The sequence below is a fragment of the Apodemus sylvaticus genome, chromosome 12 (assembly GCF_947179515.1).
Source record: "Apodemus sylvaticus chromosome 12, mApoSyl1.1, whole genome shotgun sequence".
In the NCBI taxonomy this organism is placed as follows: Eukaryota; Metazoa; Chordata; class Mammalia; order Rodentia; family Muridae; genus Apodemus; species Apodemus sylvaticus.
The window spans coordinates 47,431,254-47,458,351 of record NC_067483.1 but is presented as its reverse complement, the minus strand read 5'-3'; the positions used below and the strand labels follow the sequence as shown (position 1 = coordinate 47,458,351).

Below are 27,098 nucleotides of genomic sequence, written 5' to 3'. Positions count from 1 at the left end.
GTTAAAATCCCAGTTAAATAGCAATGTTCAACGCCGTCAGCTTCTTTCTTACATAAAAAATGACAGTGTAGTCTTTAAATTTCATAACCTCAAACTCTTCTACTGTTATTTTAAAACAATCATTTAATGAAGTGACACATTGTATTATATCTCTTTTCAATAATTACTCTCAAATCAGTGCAGTTCAGCCACCCCCCCCCCCCTATATAGATATGAACAGTGATCTTCTCTCATTTAAATAACCCTTCTTGGGCCTGGAACTAGTCATCCTTCTAGAGTCATCTGACATGTACCCATAGAACAGCCTAGACTTTCACATTCAAACAAAGGTGATATTTTAAAGTGACAAACAGGGTATACCACATGCCTGCTGTGCTTTATACACTAAGTCTGCTTCAGTGTGCAATTGTCCTCTTTCACATTATACATCAAGAAAATCCTAGTTAAATAGCAATGTTCAACGCCGTCATCTTCCTTCTTACATAAGAACACAATCATCCTCATCTGCTGCCACATTTGTGGCTTCAGCTGGAGTAACTGTGAGTTTTATTGTTTCTATCAAGATATCCTTACTGCAATATGTTCTCAGCCTCAGTCAACAAGAGTCTTTCTGTAGCCATCTTCTTGTCTGTCCTACCCTTAAGCAAATCTCCTTAGAATTAGTACGCATCTGGTGCTTTCCCTGTCACTCACATAGCCTCACCTCCTCTGCCTTCACTTCATTTCAGCTATTTCCATTTGCCTTTTTCTTCTTTAAAAGTTCTATTCTCTCAGTGATGAAATCAGTATCACTTTACTAGAGCTTCAATAATTGTGTGTGTGTGTGTGTGTGTGTGTGTGTGTGTATGTACACTCAAGCATTCAATGGAACTTAAAACCTAAAAATACATTGGGCATTTATTCTAAATGTCGCAAGTCATAAACCATGGTGTTATAATGGATGGTTCCTTCTGAGAGCAATGAAGAACCATCTGTCCCATTCCTCTGCCCATCAGAAATGATTGGATTCATATACCCAGGGCATTCTGACTTGTTTAGCTTCTGACTTTCATTTTATAAGCACACTACTCAAAATGGAAAGAAGCCTACCATGGTGGTGCAATTTTAACTTGATTGCTCTGTAAACACTCATGTGCAAATAAGCTATGTACTAAATTACTAGGGAGAGGACACAATTAAACATGGAGTATAATTTAACTGAGTATTTGTTATATTGCTGAGAAAGAAATAAGAGTCATGTGTAGCCAGAAAAACAAGCTAGATATTATTACTATCTAAAATATAAAAGGGAATATTAAAAAAAACAGCACAGGCTGAGAGATAAACTATTCAGAGTTTAAGAACATAAATCTAGTAATGAACAGAATGGAACAAGTAAGGGAACAATCAGAAGACCTCCACTGGTGCAGCCTTCATGCCTTTGGAAAGTTATCTGTCCTGACCCAGATGGACAAGCAGTTGGTAAGAAGGACTCTAAAGAGTGCCTAAGGCTAGAATAGTGAATACTCTCTTACAAAAAATAAAGTCAGATGGGAACAGGTGAAAAATAAGTGATATCTACATGAATTGGGCATATGGGATTTGATGGGTCATCTTAACTATTAGTCAATGAGGAGCATTTCAGGATTTAAAATTGCTTTCACTTGTACTATTAGGTAAATCCTCCAGATGGCATCTTTAAGAGACAGGAAATGGGAAAAGCACAAATGACTCCTGTGACTGTTTAAGTACACTAATATACTGTATGACACATAATGGGGTTCTACATGCCAGAGACCCACAAAATCGCATTTAGGCCAGAGTGCTGTATGCTTCCAGCCTTTTGTCCACAGAACCTTTCAAGACATGCTGTTCCTCACATAGACCCTCATATGACATAGGCTGTTCATCATCCAGGCTCATTGGATGATAGAGCAATATGTACTTAGCTGATTGGATGATGTATGCATATATGCCAGTGAATTTCTGCATTGAACTAAATCTGCATCCAGATGCTGGTCTCCAGAGTCTGCTGCCTGGAACTCATTGTTGCCCTGCCACCCCAAGCCACCAGAACAATATTCCACAGGACAGTATAGGCACTACAACCAACAATTAGTAAATGAGGTCTCATGAATCTGAAAAGGCTTCTGTAAGGCAAAGAACTTAGTCAATAGTTCAAAATGACAGCCTACAGTATGTGAAAAGATTTTTACCAATTGAGAATTTGATAGAGGACAATTGTCCAGAATATAGAATAACTCAAGAAAATACATCAATATATTAAATAATCCAATTTACAATTAGGATATAGTTCTAAACAGAGAATTCTCAATAGAAGACTCTGGAATGATTAATTAAACCCTTAAAGAAATGTTCAACATCTTTAGCAGTCAGGGAAATACAAATTAAAACTACTTTGAGATTCCAACTTAGCTCATGCCATAAGGATTATCCTTGTAAGAACTCCTAGTAGTGAGAGATAAGGAGTCTCAACTGGCCATCTCTTGTAGCCACAAAAGACTTGTAATAGTGGGACTGAGTGGCATTAGGCTGAGTTGTGACCAAGAAGGATTTATGGAGATAACCAAACAACCTAGGCCAATGCTAGGAGAGATGGCTACCCTTTACAAACTGATTGGGATTATGGGGAGCACTGTAGAGGAGAACATCCACACAACCTATTGAATGTGTAAATGTGGAGCCATCAGAAAGCCTTCCCCTGCCAGCAGATGGGAGAAGACTCAGAGACCCATATCTAGACATTATGGGGAAAGAGAATCTAAGTTGAAGGTCTCCATCTACTCTCTCCCCCTTAAAGCACAGGAAATGCATTTGAGGTTGGGGAAGAAAGATAGCAGCAATCAGAGGGGACAGGGGACACCAGGAGGACATAGCCCACTCAATCAAGTAAGCAGGGCTCATATGGGCTCACAGAGACTGAAGCGGCAAGCACAGGACCAGCATGGGTTTGCACTAGGTCTTCTGCATATATGCTTTGGCGGTCAACTTGGTGTCTGGTGGAAGTCCTAACAGTGGGAGCAGGTAGATCTCTGACTCTTTCTCCTGCTCATGGGACTCTATTCCTGGGTTGCTGTGTCCAACTTTTGTGTGAGAGCTTATTTCTTGCCTTAGTGTATTATCCCTTTTGTCCTGTTTGGTTGCTGTCTCTTGGAGGCCTGTTCTTTTCAAAAGGAATGAAAAAAGGAGTGGATCTGGGACAGAGGAGAGGTGAAGGGGTGCTACCAGGAATGGAGGGAGCTTAAATTTTGATCAGGTTGAATTGTATGAGAGAACAATCTATTTTCCAACAATCAATCAATTAACTAATTAAAAGTTGAAGTCTTTCTATATCTAACCTAAAATTTGTCATCCTTAGAAATCCCCAGACATCAATCACTGGCTTCACTTTTTTATCATCAGAATTGAAATTAAGCCTAAGGAAAGAGAAGCATCACTCATGTAAGCTGTTCAACTACTGTTTGTTCATTCTATAAAAGCAAGCCCTCTGATATATTATTATTAGAAACTTTCCTCTACCCCTCAAAGTAACGTTGAGTCTACATGGTTATTCCAGCAGTGGTTTGGTGATTTTTCTATCAAATCAGAGTATCCAAAGAGAGAGGCTAGGAATGGACTGGCTACATAAAGAATGCATAAACACTATCATATAAATATGGATATGTACCAAATAATTATGATGAGTAAATTGGACTCAAACTATAGAGACTTCATCATCCTTAGCCAAATAGAAAATATAAATTTAGGTCAGAGTACATCATCATCCTAAGTTTCCTAGCCTTTCTAAGAAACTCACTGTGCACTAGACACACAGAAAATACAGTGATTCGCACATGAGCAGTTATAAAGTGAACAAAACTCATTACTCGCTAAGTTAAAATAAAACAAAAGTTTCCTACATATGAAGTGATTCACCATACTGAGATTAAAAACTCATAATGGGACATGCTTCAATATCTTCATGGCCTTGCCACCCAGCGAGAACTTAGACAGCTGGAATAATGTTTGTAGACCAAACCCCCATGTATTTAACATCTAGTCCAGAAAAAAACATTGAACCAGGTATGGTTCTTTTATAAAGCATAAAAAGATGTATTTATTAAATACTTAAGAATCAAAGAGCAATATTTTCTACTCTCCTGCTAGCCTTAGATGGTTAGGGAGGTCTGCAGGCTGGAAGAATTTTTCAAGCACCTTCTATAATGAATAAAATAAAGGACTTGCATAGCAACAACACAAGCTTTCCCATCAAATAACATATATCATAACATGAGACTACATTGATTATCAAGCAATGCGGTTAGGTATAGTTAGATATAATTAGGTATACAACAAAATATATAATGTGGTTAGATAATAAGCATATTTTTATAGGATTTTTATTTTTTTTAAATAAGTCTTTCTGATTTGGAGGACTTGCTCCCAAACCCCAGACTAAAAACAGTTTTAAAAAGATATGAATAAAAAATGTGCTATTGACTATGTCCTTTGCCTTACAGAAGCTTTGCAGTGTTATAAAGGCCCATTCATCGATTGTTGTTCTTAGAGCATAAGCCATTGGTGTTCTGTTCAGAAACTTTTCCCCTGTGCTGATGTGTTCAAGGTTTCTCCCCACTTTCTCCTCTATAAGCTTCAGTGTGTCTGATTCTATGTGTAGATCTTTGATCCACTTGTACTTGAGCTTTGTACAAGGAGATAAGAATGGGTTGATTTGCATTTTTCTACATGCAAACCTCCAGTTGATCCAGCACCATTTGTTAAAAATGCTGTCTTTTTTCCACTGGATGTTTTTAGCTCCTTTGTCAAATATCAAGTGACCATATGTGTATGGGTTCTTTTCTGGATCTTTAATTCTATTCCATTGATCTTCCTGCCTGTCTGCATACCAATACAAAACAGTTTTTATCACTATCACTCTGTAGTAGAGTTTGAGGTCAGGAATGGTGATTCCCCCAGATTATCTTTTGTTGTGGAGAATAGTTTTTGCTATCCTGGGTTTTTTGTTACTCCAGATGAATTTGAGAATAGATGAATTGCTCTTTCTAGATCTTATACAAAGAATTCAAGAAGTTAGTCTCCAGAGAATCAAATAACCCTATTAAAAATGGGGTACAGAGTTAAACAGGGAATTCTCAACTGAGGAAACTCAAATGGCCCTAAAACACCTAAAGAAATATTTAACATCTTTAATTATCAGGGAAATGCAAATCAAAACAACACTGAGATTCCACCTTACACCAGTCAGAATGGATAAGATGAAAAACAGGGGACAGCATATGCTAGAGAGTATGTGGGGAAAGGGGAACACTTCTTCATTGTTGGTGGGATTGCAAGCTGGTAAAACCACTCTGGAAATCAGTTTGGCTATTCCTCAGAAAATTAGACATAGTACTACCCGTGGACCCAGCTATACCACTCCTGGGCATATACCCAGAAGGTGCTCCTACATGTAATAAGGACACATGCTCCACTATGTTCATAGCAGCCTTATCTATAATAGCCAGAAGCTGGAAAGAACCCAGATGTCCCTCAACAGAGAACATCAGAGAATGGATACAGAAACTGTGGTATATATACACAATGGAGTACTACTATTCAGCTATTAAAACAAATGAATTCATGAAATTCTTAGACAAATGGATGGAACTAGAAAGTGTCATCCTGAGCGAGGTATCCCAGTCACAAAAGAATGCACATGGTATGCACTCACTAATAAACAGATGCTAGCCCAAAAGCTCAAAATAAATAAGTTACAATTTACCCAGCACAGGAAGCTCAAGAAGGAGGTTTTAAGTGAGGGTGCTATGGTTCCTCTAAGAAAGGGAGCATAATACTCACAGGAGCAATAAGGGAGGCAAGGTGTGGAGCAGAGTCTGAAGTAAAGGCCACCCAGTGACTACCCTACCTGGGGATTCATCCCATAAACAGTCACCAAACCCTGACACTACAACAAGAAGCGTGTACCAAAAGGAGCATGCCATAGCTGTTTCCAGAAGGGACCTGCCAGAGCCTTACAAATACAGAGGCAGAAACTAGCAGCCAACTATTGGACTTGGCTTGGGGTCCATAACGGAGGATCTGGAGGGTGGTCCGGAGGAGCTGAAGTGGTTTATAGCCCCATGGAGAGAACAATGACTTTGGACACCCAGACACCCCAAGACTCCAAGGGACTGAACCATCATCCAAGGGGTACACATGGTTCCAGCCAAAAATGGGGCAGAGGAATGCCTTGTTGGGCATCAATGGGAGGACTGGTCTTTGGTCAGGTAAAGGCTCAATAGAGGCCCCAACAAAGGGAAACAGACAAGGGGTGGGGGGCTGGGGGAAAGGTGGGTGTGTGTCAGGTAGAGGGGCATATACATGGAGGCAGGGGATGGGAGGAGGGGTAAGGAATCTTTGGGGAGGGGGTTTTTTGGCAGGGGGAAATTGGGAAAGGTTTTACCATTGGCAATATAAATGAAGAAGATACTCAAAAAAAATATAAATGTGCTGCTGTGTCCAAAAGAGTGTTCCTGAGAAATAGCCTGAAAAATTTTATAACAAATTACAGAAAGGTTCTTCCTGTCAAAGGGGGTAGACATTCCCGTATGTCTATAAATGCCCAAATAAAAACTGAGGAGAGATGTTGTTGCCTTAGTGAATTCATAGGGTTGGGGGTGGGGTGCATGTGCCATTATGTGTTTCTATTAAATCCATTAGATTACCAGGATCCATATGATACTACCTTAATATTCTTTGTTTGTGGGACCCTAAATGTGATATTAATAATAGCTTCTCACTTCCTAAGAATTAACATACTATACAAAATCTACTAAGTACTTACTACATGGTTTTTTTTTGTTTGTTTGTTTTTTGTTTTTTGATTTTTGGTTTTTGGTTTTTTTTTTTTTTTTCACTGAAATAAACCATAAAGCACATGAGGTATGCTATCTGTTTTACCAGTTCTTGCTTGGATTTTCTTACAATCTGAATTGTAGATGTTAATAAAACAAAAAATGTCCACCAAGTTTAAGGATGAGAGTTACATTTTAAAACACATGAACAAATGTTAGCATGCATGCTGCTCCACTGCAAATTCATCCCTTGTTTACTGGTCTTTCAAGGTTTATATAAAACTGATTAAAAAAGAACAGAACACTTTTTCTCCTCTACACAAAATTATCATCATCAGATGATTTATTTTTGCTAAAGCAAAATCACCTTCCATATCCTATGTAGTTAAAATAACATTTAAAGCTATATGCATATGTATTTGAAATAGACACCATTTCTATAACATTTATAAAATACAGGGGGAGTTTCCTCTTTCATCTTATTGTATAAAACAACATTTACTTTGAAGCCATCAATACTGATGATTTTCTTATTCTTGCCTTATTTTCAAATTTGACATTATTAGTTACTATTACTTGATATTTTCTTTTAAAATATTAATTATTGCCTTCCCATAACAGAAAAGTATACCTTTCTTTTCCCTTACCTGACCTTATGTCTACCTCCCATGCTCCAGTCTTTGGACAGGAGTTCAAAAATAATTGAGAAGTGATTGTTACTGAGCATTCAAACTGCTGACAACTGCTCTTGATAAGGCAGGGGGAGCATCACAGCTACAAATCAATCTGTACTAGATCATGTTCTTGTGAGAGAATACTGTACTTCAGGCATTTGTTTTGCCAATCATGATGCAAAGTATATAGTCTCTATTTAGGCAGTCAATACAAAGTACTCCAGACTTGTGTGGTTTATAAACCAGAGGACTTTACTTTTGTCAGTTCAGGAGGCCACAGTCCAGAATCGGGTCCCAAAGTAATAGATTTCCTTGTCAGATATCTACTTTGGCTGGTCCCACACAATGGGGCCCTATAGTAATGGTCCTTGGTATGACAATCCAAAATGGGGGATCATATTAATGGAATCATTTTGACATTATTTTCAATTTTACGGCAACATTGCTAATAGAAGTCAACTGTGGAAGAGTGGAAGCAAGACCATGAATTTGTAAGTGTTCTGTGTGCAACACGGTCTATCTGTTTCCAATATATTCACCCACATCAAAGAACAAAAAATTCAGGTCTCTTCATGGGCAGCCCTCCATGTGCTGTGAGATTACTCTGCAAATAGACACTGATGCACAGCTGTGGGCTCAAGACTCACTTTCCCAGTAACAATGGAAGAGAACTTTTATGTTCTTAACCTCTGTTGGGTATCATTGTTCACCACTGCTTTAATCACACTTAGATTTTGATAAACCACATCTTTTCGTATCTTCCCAAGAGTTGTTTGCTGTTTGAAAACTAATCTGTTCAATACCCAATAATGTTCCTTTACCTACTTCGAGAAAAAAATCCTAGGATATTGAATTCTAAGTGTAAAAGAACATATCTAGGAATTTGAAAATAATTGTGTTTTATAGTTCTAGCCTCCTAGAATATTATATATATATATATATATATATATATATATATATAGAGAGAGAGAGAGAGAGAGAGAGAGAGAGAGAGGGAGAGAGAGAGAGAAAGAGGTATAGATAGATAAATATGTGTGAAAGTGTGTATATAGATGTGTATGTATGTATATATCAGTATGAATATATATATATATATATGAAACTTCAAATGATTTTTGCTTGCTGACATTTCATTACATAATACTGGCAAGAACACAAGTACATAATTAGAGCAAACCACTCAAATAAAAGGCATGGAGACATATTTAGCTTTAGATTCTCCATTTGTATCAATTAATTAATTAATTAATTAATTTCTGTTTCTTCTTCAGCTTCTCTGATTAGTATTCCTTATGTCAGCTTTGATCCCTCTCTTTCCTATTTACTCCCAGTGCAAGTTTTGTTATTTTATATCCATTATGCTGCAAAAAGCAAGTCTTTCACATTGGAGACTTTCAGCCATAAAATTTGATTGGCTTGAAATGATATTTTCTACTCTTGATGGGATTCACTCATAAAACTGGTTCTCTGTCACCCTCTCTTCATTTCTTAATATGCAGATATTCTTTCATTCACTTAATGCTGAATTAGTTTTATTATGTAGTTTATTTTTCTTCAGTCCAGAGCCTTAAGTTTACCTTCTAGGCCAGTTACTAAATTTTCCCTTTGTTATTTCCAGAATTTTCTCTATAATTCCTCCATGAGTTTTGTTTAATTGTTTTGTTTTGCTCTGTTCTGTAATCTATTATTATTTTTGATGTATGCAGCATGAGCTCACATTACACTCAAGATGTTTATTGAATGGCAACATCCTCTGAATAAGTATTGTAAAACTGATTTCTTCATCCACATTTATAGCATACTTCTCCTCCAGATTTCTCCTTTCTTTTTGGGATGAATTTTGTGTTCATTCATTCTTTTTCATTATTGTTATTCTTAGTAATCCCCTAAAATATCCACTGATGCCTATTGACTGAATATATGTAGGAGCAAAATGTAATTCAGATTGAAACATACTGAAACAAGGGTGGATTCTGGTCAACTAGAGGGAGCCAGCAGATGACTGGAGACCTTGGGTTACACTTTAGGAAGGAAAATGGGCTGAGAAAAGAGGATTGGAGGTCATCAGCCTAGGGGGATACCTGGAGGCACAAGTCCATCCTGTGGGCTCCCACATTCCTATAATCCTTAGCCTTCATGCTGGAAATCAAGCAGGATGATTTTCTTCAAAATATACTAAATCATTTTCATGTATTGAGCTGACTTGTTAATAGTACCATGTTGTATTTATTTTATTGGTTGTATGATAATTAAAAATGAAACCAAAAGAAAAAAGAAAAAGATAGAGTGGGATTCCAGTTGGGTGGTAGCATATATGGTCCTCTGATTAAATATTACACCTTAGAAGTCTGAATTTTATACTCATATAAATACAAAAATACATGCCTATTTATATATCCAAACACACACACACACACACACACACACACACACACCTGCATAGACCACATTTTCACTTATGATGAGCTAATTCCCCAAGACATTGGAAGATGCACATTGAAGATAATGGACAATTTATTCTGAATCTATTAAGATGTAGTAAGCATCTAGGTCCCTCCAATTTACTTTCTGACTTAGAAAGTAGAGGATTCAAGGAACAAAATGCCCCAATAGAATGCCTTTTCTAGGTTTCAGAAAGTAATCAGCAATGCAAATGTGGAGAGATCCAGGGAATCCACTCCTTTCCCTGACTTTGAATAAGTCCTCCATGAAGCTCTACTTTAAGCAACATCTGTCCCCTTCTTTGCCACTGCCTCTCAGCTCCTCTTGCCAACAACAGACTGCTTGTAATTTCCTCTCTCAACCTAAATTTTAACTTCCTTCTGGATGAGTCAGTTGCCACTCACCTACTTGCTTTATACCTCTCAGAATTCTACTGGTTTTGCCTCATCTTCTTAACCTTAGTCTTCCTAGGTATTTTTATTAACTTCTTGTCAATTTACTAAAATTGAGAGTAAATAGATTACATTTATTTCAATGAAAGTTTCCCAAATTTATGTTCTAAAGTGAACTCTAATAGATACATATTTATTTCTGTATGCAATTGCTTTCCTGCTCCTTATTGAAAAAGTGTAAGACCTATTAAATCAAGAAACCTTGTGTAGGACACAGGATTGACAGCTACATGTAAAACAATCAGAGAAGATGAAGATTATGCTCATTTCAAATTCATTGCTTTATCAGATCTGATTGAAGCATTTCTATGCCAAACTATTTAGGAAACCACTGGAGTGGGTTTAATCTAAAGCTGCTTGTATTCTAATGTCAATTTGGGTCTCTAAAATTGCATAACAGAGTCCACACTTAAGACACTGAGGGGGCTTGCCCCAAGTTGGCTCTGATTGCTAAATAAGCATGCTTACAGCTATGTTTGGATAGGGCAGACAGAGTCAGGATCTTAGGACTCCATGGTTTGGTGTCAGAAGAAGGAGGAGGAGGAGGAAGGAAAGGGGGATCTGCCATGCAGGGAGAATATAGAGGAGAGGAGAGACGCCATGCCTTAGAAGAGTGTAGAACAGAGAGCATTGCCACCATGTCAAGGAGCTGGGGAGCACAGGCCACAGCCTAGAGGAGCAGAGTCCTCTGAGTCCAGAGCAGCCGAAATAGAATATAATCTAGTAACTATTCGGGATTATTGGCAGGAGGTGGATTAACCTTGTGGGGACTAGGCAGTGGCCCAGCTACTTTTCTCACTGGCATATCAAAATATTAAAGGCTGTGTGTGTATGTGTGCCTTTCATTTAGGAATGAAAACTACTGAGATGGGTAGAGAACCTGCAGATGGGATTTATTTATTAAATATTATTTCTACAAAACTCAAGTCATAATTATATGGAATAAGACAAATCTGGAATAAAATAATGTATGATAAAAAGAGAAGAGGAAGGACTTTTAAATTTTACTTTAAAGAGAGGGAAAGAGAGACAGAGAGAGAGAGAGAGAGAGAGAGAGAGAGGAGAGAGAGAGAGAGAGAGAGAGAGAGAGAGAGAGAGAGAGAGAGAAACAGAATGAACATGAATCTGTGAGTATATGGGGACATGTATGGAAGTTCCCATAGAAGCCAAAAGAGAGTGGTGCCAGACCTCCTCTGCCTGGACTTATAGGCAATAGATAGATGAACTTGGGTTCTTATAAGAACAGTGCATGCTGGTGTCCATAGATTCATCTCTTCATGCTGACTTTTGAAGATATAAATAAAAGAATAATTTTAGAACTTTCCCATCATTTATTTAGGTTATAGTAAATGATTAGGCTCTGAACTGCTATGATAAAGCTCCCTAAACTCAGCCTAAAGTACAGAAATCTAATATCTCACAGATCAGAATGCAAGAATATGATCTAAAGGTGTTGACAATTGGGCTACTTGAGAGGTGTGAGAGGAAACCCTATTCTAAGTGTATTTATTTGGCTCTTGTATTTGCTTTCCTTCCTGTGAAAGTTTTTGTGTATATGCCATCCTAAAATTTTCAGGGAATTTCCTATACAAAACTCCAATAGCTCAGGTTCTAACATCAAGAATTGATAATAGGACCTCATGAAACTAAAAAGCTACTATTACGTAAAGGATATAGTCAATAGAACAAAGTGGCGACCTATCGCTTGGGAAAAAAATCTTCACTAACCTCACATCATATAGAGGGCTAATATCCAAAATATTTAAAGAACTCAAGAAGCCAATTTCCAAAAAAAGGGAGAGATCAAAAAAAAAAAAAAAAACACCAAACAAACAAACAACCTAATCAAAAATAGAGTTAAACAGAGAATTCACAACAGAGGAATCTGGAATGTCTGAGAAACACTTAAAAAAATGTTCAAAATCCTTACTCATCAGAGAAATGCAAATCAAAACAACTCTGAGATATTGCCTTACAACAATCAGGATGGTGAAGATCAAAACCTCAAACAACAGCACGTCCTGGCAAGGATGTGGAGAAAGAAGAACACCATTGCTGGTGGAATTGCAAGCTGGTACAACCACTTGGAAATCAATCTGGCAGTTCCTCAGAAAATTGGAAATAGTTCTACCTGAAGACCCAGCTATACCACTCCTGAAAATATACCCAATAGATACCCCACAATATCACAAGGACATATGTTCCACTATGTTCCTAGAAACCTTATTTGTAATACCCAGAAGTTGGAAATAACCTAGATGTCCCACAACAGAAGAATATATACAGAAAATGTGGTTCATTTACACAATGGAATAAATACTACTCAGCTAATAAGAATGAGGACATCCTGAGTTTGGCAGGCAAATGGATGGAACTAGACAATATCATCCTGAGTGAGGTAACTTGGACCCAAAAAGGACATGAATAGTATGTTCTCACTAATAGGTGGATATTAGTGTAAAAAAAAAAGGTACAGAATTACTAGGATACAATCCACAGACCTCACGAATGTTAACAAGCAGAAAGGTCCAAGTAAGGATGCTTCAGTTCCACTGGGGAAGGAGAAGAAAGCAATGACTGGAGGCAGTGGCAGGGAGCTGGGTGGGAGAGGGGAGGGCAAGTGAAAAAGGGGAACATGATCAGGTATTGGTAGGCAGAAGAAACAGATGAGGAGCCCTGAGTGATAGCAGAATGAACAGCAATATGCAACCTTGGGGCTTGGGATATGGGTGAACCAGCTAGAATGTACCAGAGACCTGGCCTCAAAGGGAGGGACCTTAGATGAAATGCCAACCATGGGCAGAGGGAACTTGTAGAGTCCGCCTCCAGTTGAAAGACAGGGCATCAAATCCTGTCTAAAGAACTGCAGGGACAAAAATGAAGAAACAGGAAAAGGTAGTCCAGTGACCAGCCCAACTTAGGATCCATCTCAAGAAGAGGATCTAAGCCCTGACAATAGTACTGAAGGTATTGTGTGCTTACAGACAGGAGCCTAGCATGGCTGCCTGCTGAGAGGCCCAACAAGCAGATGACTGATAAACACGCAAATACTTATACCTAATCAATAGACTGAAATCAGAGACCCCTGTGACTGAATTAGGGAAAGGGTAGAAGAAGATGAGGAGGAGGGCTACCTCATAGGAACATCAGCACTCTCAACTAACCTGGGTACCTTAAATCTGTCAGACACTGAGTATATGTGTATGCCCATAAAGCAGCATACACAAACTGGCCCTAGGCCCCTGGCACATACAGGGAGGACTGCCTGGACTGGTCTCAGTGAGAGAAGAACAAAACTCTTAGGAGACTTGAGACCCTAGAGAGTGGACAGGCCTAGAAGTGAGGGGATGGAGGACATCCTCTTGGAGACAGAAGGCAGGAGGAATGGGAAGAGGTACTGTGGGAGGGCAGACCACAAAGGGGGTAACAACTGGACCAAAAAAATAAAAACTCTCTTAGAAGCTTAAATCATTATTCAGTATTTAATTAGATTTGCTTTAAATATGTTTGATTTAGAGAAGTTTGGACTTAAAAATACATCACAGAAATTCTGTTAAGTCAAAAGTTAACAAAAACAGCCCCAGTAATCTTTCTAAACATTGCACATTTCCAGGTCTTATTCTGAATAACTTCAAAAGAATTTTCAAAATAGTATATATTTCTTAAAAGTAAATTCTCCAATTGGTATTATTATAATATTATAAGCTGCTAGAGCCATCTGCTTTCATTTGAAGTTGGGACATGTAGGTCCTTCTAAAAAACTGTATTTCTTAGGAAGTGTTTAGAAGATTAGTTGAAAGCAGGTAGAAAATTAGTGAAAACACTTTTGTTGTCACAATGGACAATGTTTTTAGTGTTAAAGTAATCACAGATAATAAATACATGCTTAATTGTAGTGAAAACCTAAGGTTACAAAGTTTCATTATGCTAGATTTTTTTTGTTTGTTTGTTTGCTTTTTCCATTTTATTTTTTGGACTCAAATTAAGCTAAAATCTTGTTTGGGGGAAATCCACAGTTTACTGAGGGGATGTAAGGAAACTTACAGATGATGTTCTATCCACTTCACAGCGGCTGCTCAGAATGAAACAGGCCTCAGCATTGTCCATCCTAAATGCAGACAGAAAACAGGAACCTCATTGAAACGCATGCTATGGAAGTGACTATGACAATGCCTGGTCCACATCCAGCGTGTGTGTCCTTAAGCTTAAAGAACAGCTGGCTATCTTACTGAGCATGATGACACTTGTGAGAAAAATAACTTGCATACTCATACAGCTCCAGAATTTATGGCAGAAAAAGAAATTGAATTTGCTCATTTTCTGATTTTAATTTACCTTTAAATATGTATATTTATATATGTATATATTTGTGTGTACATATTTATGTATGTATATATTAATCATATATGTATATTTATGTAAATATGTTTATATCTAGATATAATATTTTAATTAATATGTGTTTTGCAATCTAGGATCATTACATTATTATTATTTTATGGCTAACTTATTCCACTTCACTGACTCAATTAGAGAGAGGGCACAGATATGCTTAGTAGATTTAAAACAAATCCCACTGTTTGTTTCCAGGAAACTGTTCAACCTTCTGTTCCAACTCCCCTTCTATCATATGAATGTTCTTCAATTCTTAAAGTTAGTAACTAAAGAACATGTTTTAGTCCTTCCTAAGTTGAGTTTTTAAAAACATAAGAATGTTTATTTTTCAACTGAGTAATGCTTTAATCTTTCTGGTACACTGTGATAAAGTTAGATTCTTCAAAAACACTTTTGTTTTCACTGGAGAAGAGAAACAAAGAGCCCAGGAAATTAATCCAAATAAAACAATTCTGAAGAAAGTACTGTGGGAGGTTGCTAAATAACACGGGTATTGGATAACATTTTCTAAGTATCATTATTAGTAAAGCAGTGAAGTCATGCCACTGACCTGTGGTTTGGAGACGGCTACTCCTTGCTTCATGCATGAGGAATTATGCTGAAGAATGTATTAATTAACATTAAATCCTCAATATTATCTATTAAGTTAGGATTTGAAATGAGCGTGCCATAGCCCAGCTTTTTGAACAGTGAGAGCTGGCCAACAGTCCCCATTTCATGCCTTTTATTTAATTTGTTCATTTTCAATTTTCATGAAGGTCTTTCTGTAAATGTGACCCCTTTGTGGAAAATAATTTCATTACTGGTAGTGATAGTCAAATTTAAAAAGCATCTATCTGACATAGTTCTTGCTAAAAACAAGGAGCTCAGATTTAATTCCCAGAAGAAAAACCTTCCACCTCTAGCAGGCTTATCCACACACTGGATGAGCTGAGGGAAGCACGCAACTCACAGTAATTTAAGGAGGATGATTACAGAGACAGCAGAATATAGAGATTTAGGAGATAACCAGTGAGGAAACATCTTCTAGGCACCCAAATAATTATACAGATATCAAATAAGAAATAGCTAAGTCTTCAATTCACATGAGAATTTGGGAATATCTGACTGTTTGTAGAAGTGCCACATGGAGTGTTTAGCAGAGATACACTCTAAGGCAAAATGTATGCTGTCCGATATTTAAATTTCCAACATTTACTGTTCATTTTACTGTGGTAATTTCTGTTCAGTGTTTTGTTTCTTAAATTAAATCATTAAATAAAACAAACCTCAGCTAAATTTACTTACTCATAATCAAAAATGATGTCAGAATGCATTACTATTAAGTACCTTAGCATCATTTGGGTCATTAGGAGAGACAGGCAAACAAAACGTCTTAAGGTTAAATACTGTGATGAGGAAACCTTCACATTTAAAGAAGCACATAGGAACATCCAAAAAGGAAGAAGACCCACATAAAACTTTAAATGCAGCAGAAGGCATTGTGTAACCCTCACCCGACTCTCCACTCCATGCACCCCCATCCTCCACCACTAGTGATTCCTGGTTTAAAACCAAGGGAGATGTTTTGTATTAGTCCTGATCTCAGGTGACCTCAGTCTTCCCTGCCCTTTCTCACACTCTACTGCTGTGTAGGAAGATCAGATTCCCACAACAAATGAACAGCCCAAACCAGCGTTTAAGCCCTATTGACATGCATTTGCATAATCTGAGAGCAACTCAGCAGGACCTCTTAAGATCCTGCTTCTTCCAGCTCAGAGGACTCTACTGACTTTGACCCTTGCAAGAGAAATGGTGTTGGTCAGGACTGCTCCAAGTTTTTACAATTCATACCCTGACTAGTGGCTTTGATATCTCATATAATATGGAGTCCAAGATTTTGTCCTGGAAAATATAACCAGAATTGTGAAATTAGGAGATGTCTCTAACAGGGAGTCTGAATACCTCTTGTCTATCTCTGACAGCAAAGATAATTCCAGCATGGGGATGTCTTACTGCATTATGTAGAATTATTATCTTAAATATCTGCCCTAAAACCAAAGCAAGAAACAGGAGCCTGTACTTTTAGCACCGTTACTCTAAAATTAGCTAAGCAGAGCTCTATTTTATATTTAAATACATGTGAAATGCAGCCGGCAAACATTTGGAGAGAGAAGTCTTCAAAAGATTGAAAATGGAGATTAGAAAGGGTCCTACTTTGCTCTGAGGAGATCCTGATCTTTGAGGGCAGAGCCTTGAAGGTAGATCACTCTCTGGGACCACATTGGAATCTGAAGCACCCTCCGAACTTGCACATCCATCTCCGTGGGACACAAAATCACCACATAATAATCCTATTTAAGGTATAATGAAAAAATGGCACAGACACAGTTAGGCTTTATGTCATCCTACACAAAATAATTTAGAACTTTTATTTAATTATGATCAAGTCGTAGTAAATTCTTGGTGAAAAACAGAAAAGAAGTACATTTAAATTTAGAGAAATTGAGTAAGAAATTGAATGGCACTACGATAAACATAATGGGAGAAATGCAGATAGTTACCCTGAGCTATTGCAATGGCATTGGTACCGCAGGAAAAAGGAATCATGGAGTGCATGCCGTACATGCCTTCAGTTTAGTTTTCACCTTCAATTTAGTAAAATACACACTATTTTACTTTTACAAAAATGGGAGACAGAAAAGTTTCAAGAGTCAATGCACACTTTAGTGTTACTTTCGTAATGAAATTTATCAGTCATTTAATTAATATTTGTTATCAACTAGTTATCTTGGAGAAACTTCTGATGAATATTTATATAATTTGGAGTTTGTATTGAAAAATGATAGGTGATAAAAAATTGATTTTACATCAAAATATTTCAAAGTGTATCACCATTTGAGACTTGGCAAGTGCATCCCAAATGATACAATGACTTAATGCTAATCTATAGGAATTTAACTTCTCCAGTAACTATTCCTTATTTGGTTGCTCTAAAATATATCTACAATAAAATGCTTAGAATTTAGATATTAATATTATTACTAAACAGTTACTCATTGAAAGATCATTTTTCTACTCCATTTTAATATAATATATAATATTTTTAAAGAATATTAAAATGTATAGAAAAATGAAGAGCATAAGACAGGGTATAAATAGTGTTAAGTCAAGATACCATGCATTTCTGACAATACTTATGGAATATATTTCCATTTAGCACTGTATCGGGTTTTATTCACACAAATTCAGGAAATACAAAACAAACAACTCTTCTTTGAACTCAACTAATTGCATTAAAAATTTATCAAAATCAACTTTGTCTTAAAAACCTAAAAAGTTGAAATATGTAAAGGTTTTAAGTACACACACACACACACACCAATTTTGAATTTATATGTCTGTTTCCTTATATTATTTTCTCATGTTTTATCATTTAAAAGGACTTAAGTAGTGGTTAGTCACATTCCAAATCATAAATGTAGAAAAGGAAACATTGAGGGCCCTGGGTGGGTTGGCAATTAAAAGTGCTGGATGATCTAGCATAGGACTTGAATTTGGTTCCTAGCACCCACACTGAAGAGCTCACAAGAGCCTGCAAATCAACCCTCAGGGTTCTGACACAATATTCTAGCTTCTGCAGCTACCCATACCAACAGATGCAGGCGCACACGCACACGCACGTACACACACACACACATACACCAAAACACACATAGCACAGAGTAAACACACACATAATATTAAAACCTTACAAAAACAATTCCCATACCTTTGCATTCCAATCAACAAAACTTATAACTACAATTTTACAGATCATTTCATTTTTTATTATATTTTATATTAAAACTCACTGCTTCATGAAATTATCATTTGTGCTCTTACCCGAGAGGAGAAAAAAAATCTGTTAAGTCAAATAAATATCCTTCTTTCCAACAACAACAAGTCACACCTGTCTTTTGGCATAGGTACAGAGGCATTTTCAAGGCTATTTATTTCTTCAGCATTTTTATTATGTGCCCAGTTATATTTGTAGTCTTTCATTAACCCCTTTTTAAATATATGTGTATAAATAAAAGTTTGTCAGGATGCAGACTGCAGTACTGGTTAATGTGCTGTTAAGTATGATTCAATATTGTGCACGACATAATTCAAATGTACCTGTAGTCTTGGATGTGCATAGAATTCATTTAAAAAATCCATAAGTAAGTCAATCTTCAAGGAGCTGACACACAGGACGACATGCTTCTCCGTCTGAGCTCTGTGTCGACTATAGTTTCCTCCTGACTTTTGTCTCTCCATCCATAAATAGGCCAACTGTTCAAACTGTAATGAATGTTCCACACGTGAATGAAAAGCATCCTATATGAAAGTGAAAGCCCAATACCACGCCACAGCCATTATTAGGTCCACAGTCCACGGCATCTTACCCTTAAAATATCAAATTACCACTTCTACTCAACAGGCTGACCACAAGATTTCCACGGGGATTTAAATGAGGCCCAGGGGCTTCAGGTCTCCAAAGAAACACATTAGAATGATTTTATTCGCCGGGCAGTGGTGGCACATGCCTGTAATCCCAGCACTCTGGGAGGCAGAGGCAGGTGGGTTTCTGAGTTCAAGGCCAGCCTGGTCTACAGAGTGAGTTCCAGGACAGCCAGGGCTACACAGAGAAACCCTGTCTCGAAAAAAACAAATCCAAAAAAAAAAAAGAATGATTTTATTCTTATACCATCTCAGACCATGAAGGGTCCATCTGCTTTGTGTCCAGGAAAGTAAGATGTAATATGCCATTCATTAAATATAGTTTAACAGCTCTGCCACTTCTCCCTTTAAGAAGTTTGCAATCTTATGGCAAAGGTAGCTGTGGAATTAAGTGGCCAGGAGGCTGAATTTTCAACCTGGAAAATTTTTAACCTGCAGGAAGGGCTTGATGGAGCCCAATTAGGAACATAATGGAAGCAAACTTTGCCTGGTAAGATTGAAGGACAGTAAGTCTTCAGTCCCATTGTGCTCATATCATGCAAGGGGTGACAGCTACATTAACATTCGCAATGCCCCTTGCTAGAAATATAAAATGAGTACCATAGTGAACTGGATGGTATCGTAGAGGAATGTCTGGGAGCTAGGTGTGACAGTGTGAATTGGCGAAGGTTGTATAATGAGCATGCAGGTTTAATTTGCATTTATCATATCGTGTTCTTGATTTATGGGAAACCAAGACTCATTGTAAAAATGAACTGGAGCCAGGTTGTTATTATATCTCTGACCTGTCCAGTCTCTCTAAATGCTTGATAATGTGCACAAACAATTAATGCCTTGGTTTCCCTTTCTTATTTATTCTCCAAATATAATCCTTAATCTAACATCCTCTAATTTAAAATAATTTAATGGTTAACATTATCACATAAGCTATATTTTTAAAAAAATGTTGAATAATTGAATAAAATGTGAGCTATTACTGGTGCCAATGAGGGAAAAGGGAAATTTTCATAAAATTTCTGAAAACATTTCTACAATAATATAAGCACTTCCTTAAACTATTCATAACATATCTTATAATATCAGTGTTAAATAATCAGGTTCTTTTTTGTTAATATAAAAGTTTCAATTTTACATGGCTTTGCACATCTCTACAAATGTTATCAGGGTTCTGTTACCTGTATTGGGAGTACTACCAGGGCAACGCAGATCATAGCAACAACAAAAAGCTTGGAGGACCATGTTTCAGGAGTAACATCCCCAAAGCCCACAGTAGAAAACGTCACAATGCAGAAATAAAGGGAGTCAAAGAGATTGAGTTTCTTGCCAATTCGTTCTAGATGCTGAATTCCACAAATGCTTAAAAGAACAAAAACAAACACAAAAATAAACAGAAGATATGCATTTAAACTGAGAATCACACCATGGAGACATTATTTTTCATATTATTCTTTCAAAACCAAAAGATATCTTAAAAAATTTATAATTGATATATTTATATATAATTTTACTCAAACAATATGGACAATAATTTTTACCACACAAACATTAGATATGATTTTATTTTAACAGCCAAAAAAAGTTAGCGATCTCAGAGATACTTAGTGCATGTGAAGGCAATACAAACCTATTCATTTCTAATACCTGTCAAAATAGGAAAAGTCTCTTATCATTTCATTTAGGATGAATAAATGTATATTGATGTATATGTAGATATACTTTTATTAATAATACAATGAAAATCAAATACAGGTTGAACACTGTTGCTGCCAAAAACCTAGTCTATATTCATCTTCTATTCTAGCAGTGCTGAGCAGGGGTAAAGCTTTAGGAAGTCCTAAGGGACTATTTACACAATGGAATTACTACTCAGCAATTAAAAACAATGCATTCATGAAATTCTTAGGCAAATGGTTGGATCTGGAAAATATCATCCTAAGTAAGGTAACCCAGCCACAAAAGAACACACATGGAATACAGTAACTGATAAATGGATATTAGCTCAGAAATTCTGAATACCCAAGACACAATTCACATATCAAATGACTCCCAAGAAGAAGGAAGGAGAGGTCCCTGATCCTGAAAAGGCTTATTCCAGCATTGTAGGGGAGCATCAGGACAGAGAAGTAGGAGGGGGTTGATAGGCGAATGGGCAGAGGGAAGAGACCTTAGGGAATTTACGGGGAGAGGGGAACCAGGAAAGGTAAAATCATTTGGAATGTAAACAAAGACTATAGAAAATAAAAAATTATAATAAAAAATAAAATAAAATAAAATATAAACACCAATTAAAAAAAAAAGAAATCCTGAGGATACCCCTCCCTCATTAAATGGATTATTACCATTATTGTCGGAAGATCTTTGCTGTAGGGATCATATTTTGTACATAATGTTTCTTTATCCTCACAATATTTTATTTTGTTCCCAGAATTTTACAATGGAATAAAAAGAACTCAGGCAATTTCAAGCTCCTTTATGTTGGACTTCCCAGACTTTAGGACTGGGATAGAACAAACTTCTGTTCTGCTTATTATAAATTACACAGCCAATTATGCCATACTGCAGTCTAATACACAAATACCTCTCAAATGAAAGCCTACATTATAAGACAAACACCTACAGATAGACAAACATCTCATACAGAAAAGGATTCCATATAGAATTTCTTAATTATATAAGATGTACACAAATTAGAATTACTAAAATAGAAACAGATATAGCACCATTACTTGACTATAAAATTAACAAGTAGAAAACTATGATTGATAAATATGTTGCACACATTGAAGAGTTGCAATAAATTTGGAACAAAAAAACCCATATGCAACTGCCATGATTTGCACAAGGATATATCCCATATTCATATAAAAGTAGAGACTTTATGGGATGAAAAAAACCATGAGGGTAGTGTTCTCATACCTGAGGATAGCCACTCTTATAACAGGAAGATAATGAGCATATCAACCTGTTCAATCATTCTACGTTATGCAATGGGATGATAGAGCAAGAAGACATTGTCTTCAAATAAGAGAGAAGGCCCTTACCAGACCAATTGGGCAAGACTTTAATATGTGACATCTTATCATTGAATCTGATAGAAATGGAAATTTATATAACATAAATTATTCATTCTCATGTATATCTTCAGAAATGATACATACATCAAAACTAAGAACTGGGTTTAGGCTTAACAAACACCTATACATCTCGAATCAGTTTTGGGAATTAAAAATGGGTAGAGGCTAGAAAACTGGGAACACGGAGAAAAGAGCGACATTGCACTAAATTGTGATGGTGGCAATTCTTTCAGGGTTCAGGAAAATAGGATTCTAGCAGAAGATTAGAGAGTCAGTAAAATGTTGGTAGAACAATATACATTGAGGATGATCCTGATGAGTTGGAGGAAAAAATATTTTTTTTAGAAAGCAGAGGGAAAGCAATATTTGTAACACAGTATCATAACTATAAAGCATTAAATCCATGACTTTATGAAAGCCAGAATTTAAGAATGATAAATTAGAAACTTAGGGAGATTCTCTATGAGAAGTACTTTGAATGTTTTATGGCATCTACTGATGGTGTACAAAAATCATCAGAGAAGACAGAATTGGGTATAGCCAAAAGGACAGCAGCATGACCTAGCTTAGAAGATCCTCACCCTATCAGATTGTGAAAATAAAAACGTTTCTCATTAGAAAACACCAAGGGTAGGAGAGAAAACAGAAGCCAGATGCTATTCATCCACACAATAGAAGACAGATCCTAAAGTCTGTGCAGAGATTGTTGAAACCATCATGACTACCCAAAGCCAAGGATAACATGGCCCGGGATTTTATAGTTGTTTTAAGTGAGTAACCCAAGGCATGTACAGAATTGCTGGGTTATGTTCACAGTAACCTTAGCTCTCTGATTCCTTCAGTGTGACACAGAGCTCTTGATTCTCTTCATTGCGTCCAAGTGCAAGACTACATAAGAATGGGTTTGACAAGATTCCTCTAGAAGAAACATAATAACCTTTGGCAGTGATCTCTTTGGAAAAAGAGCAGCTGTTTAGAGCATATAGTCCTGGAATAGTTTCCTCATCTAAATATAAAAGAAGGCCTTTAATATTTCTACACAGAGAGAAGTCCCTTAATACAGTAAGGCTCCAGGAGGATAATGTCTAGAAGGAATTAAGTATGAGGCTTCCTCAGAAAACTCAATTGAACAGCAACAAGCATGCAACACTTGGGAGAGCTAGCACTCCCACACTTTAAACTGTGAAGATTCCTTTGTGGACTGTTCCCAGAAAAGCCTTTCAGCTAAGGCTTCCCAAGTTTCGAAGAACAAACTCTTCTGGAGTTTTTAGAACTTTTGATGTGGAGGAAACTATCCTCATCCAAGGATATCAGGTGATTTCAATTATTGGGTTTTGAACTTACTTGCTGATAGAGTAAATTAAGACTTAGAACTACTGCTGTAATGAAATGTGTTTGCTTGCTTTCTTGCCTGTTTTTAATTCAGAAGAAAAGTATGAACTTAAATGTGTCCTCTCAAATATTGCAGTTGGAACTTGAATATCTAATGTAATAGCATTAAGCACAGAGAACGTTAGAGAAGTCAATGAGCAAAACACTTGTGAATAGGAAGCGTGACTTTAGAGATGCAGAAAACACTCTCATCAGACATGGAATCTGTAGCTTCCAGACTTGAACAATCAAGCACTGAGATCTGAGAAATAAAAGCATGCCACTTAGAAACCACCCATTCTCAAGAATATGTATAATAGCAAAAACAGACTAGTACAATTAAATGTGCTATTCTGGAATTAAAGAGAGGAGAGTGGAAGGGGTGCAGAGTGAACGAATAGAAAGAAAGGAATAAGTTGAAACTAGAAGAGGAATCAAATACTGATAGAAGATACAAGCATAATCTGAAATAATCGGAGAGAAAGAAGTCAAATGAAAACAGCACACAGGATTGTGTTTATGAGAAATCTCAAGAGAAGAGACAGAAAGCAGTTTAGCAGCTGCCTTTCCTGGGAGTGTGGTGGGATAAGTTTCTAAGTAAATATGATGAAATATGATTGAATTTACACTTAAGATGTGTGAATTTGATGATATGTAAATTATGTTTCTGAAAATCTGTTAAAACTCAGTGTATACTTCCAGACACCCTTTCCTCAGAACTCCTCTTCAAGCTGAGGCTGGACCTTGGCAAGTATTCTTTGAGAATGCTGTACTTGGATTAATTACACATTAAAACTGCTCTTTGATGACAAATAATCATTTCCTAATGCAAACATTTGTTATCTAATATAAGTTACAAAATATCACCCAATGTACATCTTAGCATTCAGTTTGTACATTTTTAAATGTAACTCACCCATGGTAACCAATCTCACTTTTTTCAAAAGGAATTTGTACATAATTTTGACATCTGGTTTAAAATGGCTAGTTGGAATGATTGCAAATCTTTAACAGATTTGTGGTACACTAGGCTTTAAGAAAATTTTCAGCTGTTTTCTGAAATTATTGATCACCAAATAGAGAAGTTAGGTTACTCTATTGTAAGCCATGAGGTGAGCACTAGATTAATACCATGAAGCACCAGGTCTAGCCATCTTGGCTTTGTATGACAGTGTTGGAAACATATGCTTGTCTGCAATGGGCCTACACAGGTCTGGGTGTGTCAATAGAGATAAGGAACTAAGGCGTCCTATGCATCCTTGCTGACTTAGTGTCTACTGATGGAGTCCAGGAAAGATATTGTACTTGATTTTATACCTCTTTATGAGCAAGCCAGTATCCAGTGGATAATTTTGAACCCATATTCACACAGAAGAACAAGGCTCAGTTCAGTGGGCCTCAAAACAAAACTAAAATATATAAATGTGGGAAGGAGAAGGATAATGATGTGAGGAAGAAGAGAGCAGACTGAAATGGCAGTAATTAAAATGCAAAGTATGTGTATGAAATTATCAAATAAAGAGTTCAATAAAAATGTTCTTTTAAGATTTATTTAATTATTTATTATATACGTAAGTATACTGTAGCTATCTTCAGACACTCCAGAAGAGAGCATCAAATCTCATTACAGATGTGTATGAATCACCATGTGGTTGCTGGGATTTGAACTCAGGACCTTCAGAAGAGCAGTCAGTGCTCTTATCTGCTGAGCCATCTCTCCAGCCCCCCAAAAAATGTATTTTTAAAAATGACAAAAAAACCCAGAAACAATGTGAAACTGGTAAACATGTTTAGTTAACCAGTATACCAGTAACCAGTAACCCTTGTTATACTTTGAGTGTTCCAGGTACGCACATATCTCAAACTCATTAAATAGTCATATTGAATATATGCATTTTTAGAAATTAACCAGACCTAAGTAAATTATACCATTTGCAACAATAATTTATAAATCTGTCAATTTTGCAAATATTTTATTGCCATTCTATGAGATATGTAAGAATTACAATCAAGGAAATATATCTTTGTTCTTCAGCCAATGACTATTTCTAATTTTTGCGTTTATTTCATTTAAAAAATACTTAAATGTTACCAGCATGGCAGGAGATGGTTGTCATTTCAACAATTTAAATGTGGAGCCAACAGACCTTGACTTCAAAGTTATCTATAGCTATACTGAGTTTGAAGCTAAGCTGACCCAAGCAAAGTACAAGACCTTGTTAAATAGAAAAACGTGGATGTATATATGACATACATTTGAATTAAACTTATCTATATCATGCAATAATTAATAACTAAATTCTATAAATAAAATTTATACAAATGAATAAACTATGAGATACATATTAGTTCAAAAGTACCAACTGCATTTAGTAGTTCAATTACATATTCTATAAATATTTGAATGATTGATTTAACTATTTACTAATCAAATGCTAGAACTTCAATATCTTATGTGTTCCTAATAGTAAATTCTACAATACTGCATTGACTCACCAGGATAATATGAACCAGCATAGTCAGGAAAGCATGTTTTATATTTTATAGAAAATAAAATAACTACCAACATTAGAAAAGGATCATTGCAATGACCTATAATCTTAACAGTCTACTCTCGTTGTCAGGGCTGTGTGTGTGTGTGTGTTTGTAGTGCATCCTTGGCTTTTTGGTGGGTTTGAAAAATTTTGAAGAAATATGCACAAGCCAATAAAACTCTAAACTAAGAACATGAATACATATATTTTTAAACATTTCCAAATTCATTCTATCTTAATAATTATTTTAAAATTTTACTTATTCTAAACACTTTTAAAGCAAAAGCAAATATCAAGACATGAATACTACAAAATGTCAGACACTAAACTACTTTAATTGTACAACAACCTCCTATTCACACTTTCTGATCCCTGTTAGAAACAGTCAATATTTTAACATGGTATTTTTATACTTTTATAGAAAATGAACTCTTTTTCATACAGACCACACAAGAGAATGTTTTCAGAAATAGTTATAAATTGTTCTCTTCTCTGCTAATCCTTCAAACTAGGTACATATTTAGATTATTCATATTTTAAAAATAATTCATCTAAGAAATATCATCAAGAATTGTGCCTCCAAGATAGCTAAAGAGATCACTTATTAGTACTGATTAAAGCAAACTCAAATGGAATACTGGAAACAGCTTTTATTATAGAGTACACAAAATTGAATACTAAATGTATGGAATCACCATTTTACCTACAACTCTGAATCTTACAAAAACACTTTATAAGAACTTGAAACTATTAGATGATGAAAATATACTTTAATATAGATAACTATCACTTTATTCACAGATTCTGAGCTGCCATTATTAAATAAAACGTTGCTTTTCTCTCATCACATTTAATGAGT

General features: G+C 36.2%; 1 protein-coding gene across 1 annotated transcript in view; it reads right to left on the bottom strand.

The window, feature by feature from the left end:
* Positions 1 to 24,859, bottom strand: part of LOC127697044 (potassium channel subfamily T member 2) — a 145,034-nt gene extending 120,175 nt beyond the window's left edge. Inside the window, exons 1-5 of the mRNA XM_052199920.1 lie at positions 24,837 to 24,859; positions 20,436 to 20,616; positions 18,937 to 19,101; positions 16,993 to 17,129; positions 14,446 to 14,509 (exon numbers count right to left, since the gene is read on the bottom strand). Coding sequence (XP_052055880.1) covers positions 14,446 to 14,509; positions 16,993 to 17,129; positions 18,937 to 19,101; positions 20,436 to 20,616; positions 24,837 to 24,859 — 570 coding nt within the window. The remainder of the gene's footprint in view (positions 1 to 14,445; positions 14,510 to 16,992; positions 17,130 to 18,936; positions 19,102 to 20,435; positions 20,617 to 24,836) is intronic.
* Between the last annotated feature and the right edge of the window lie 2,239 nt (positions 24,860 to 27,098).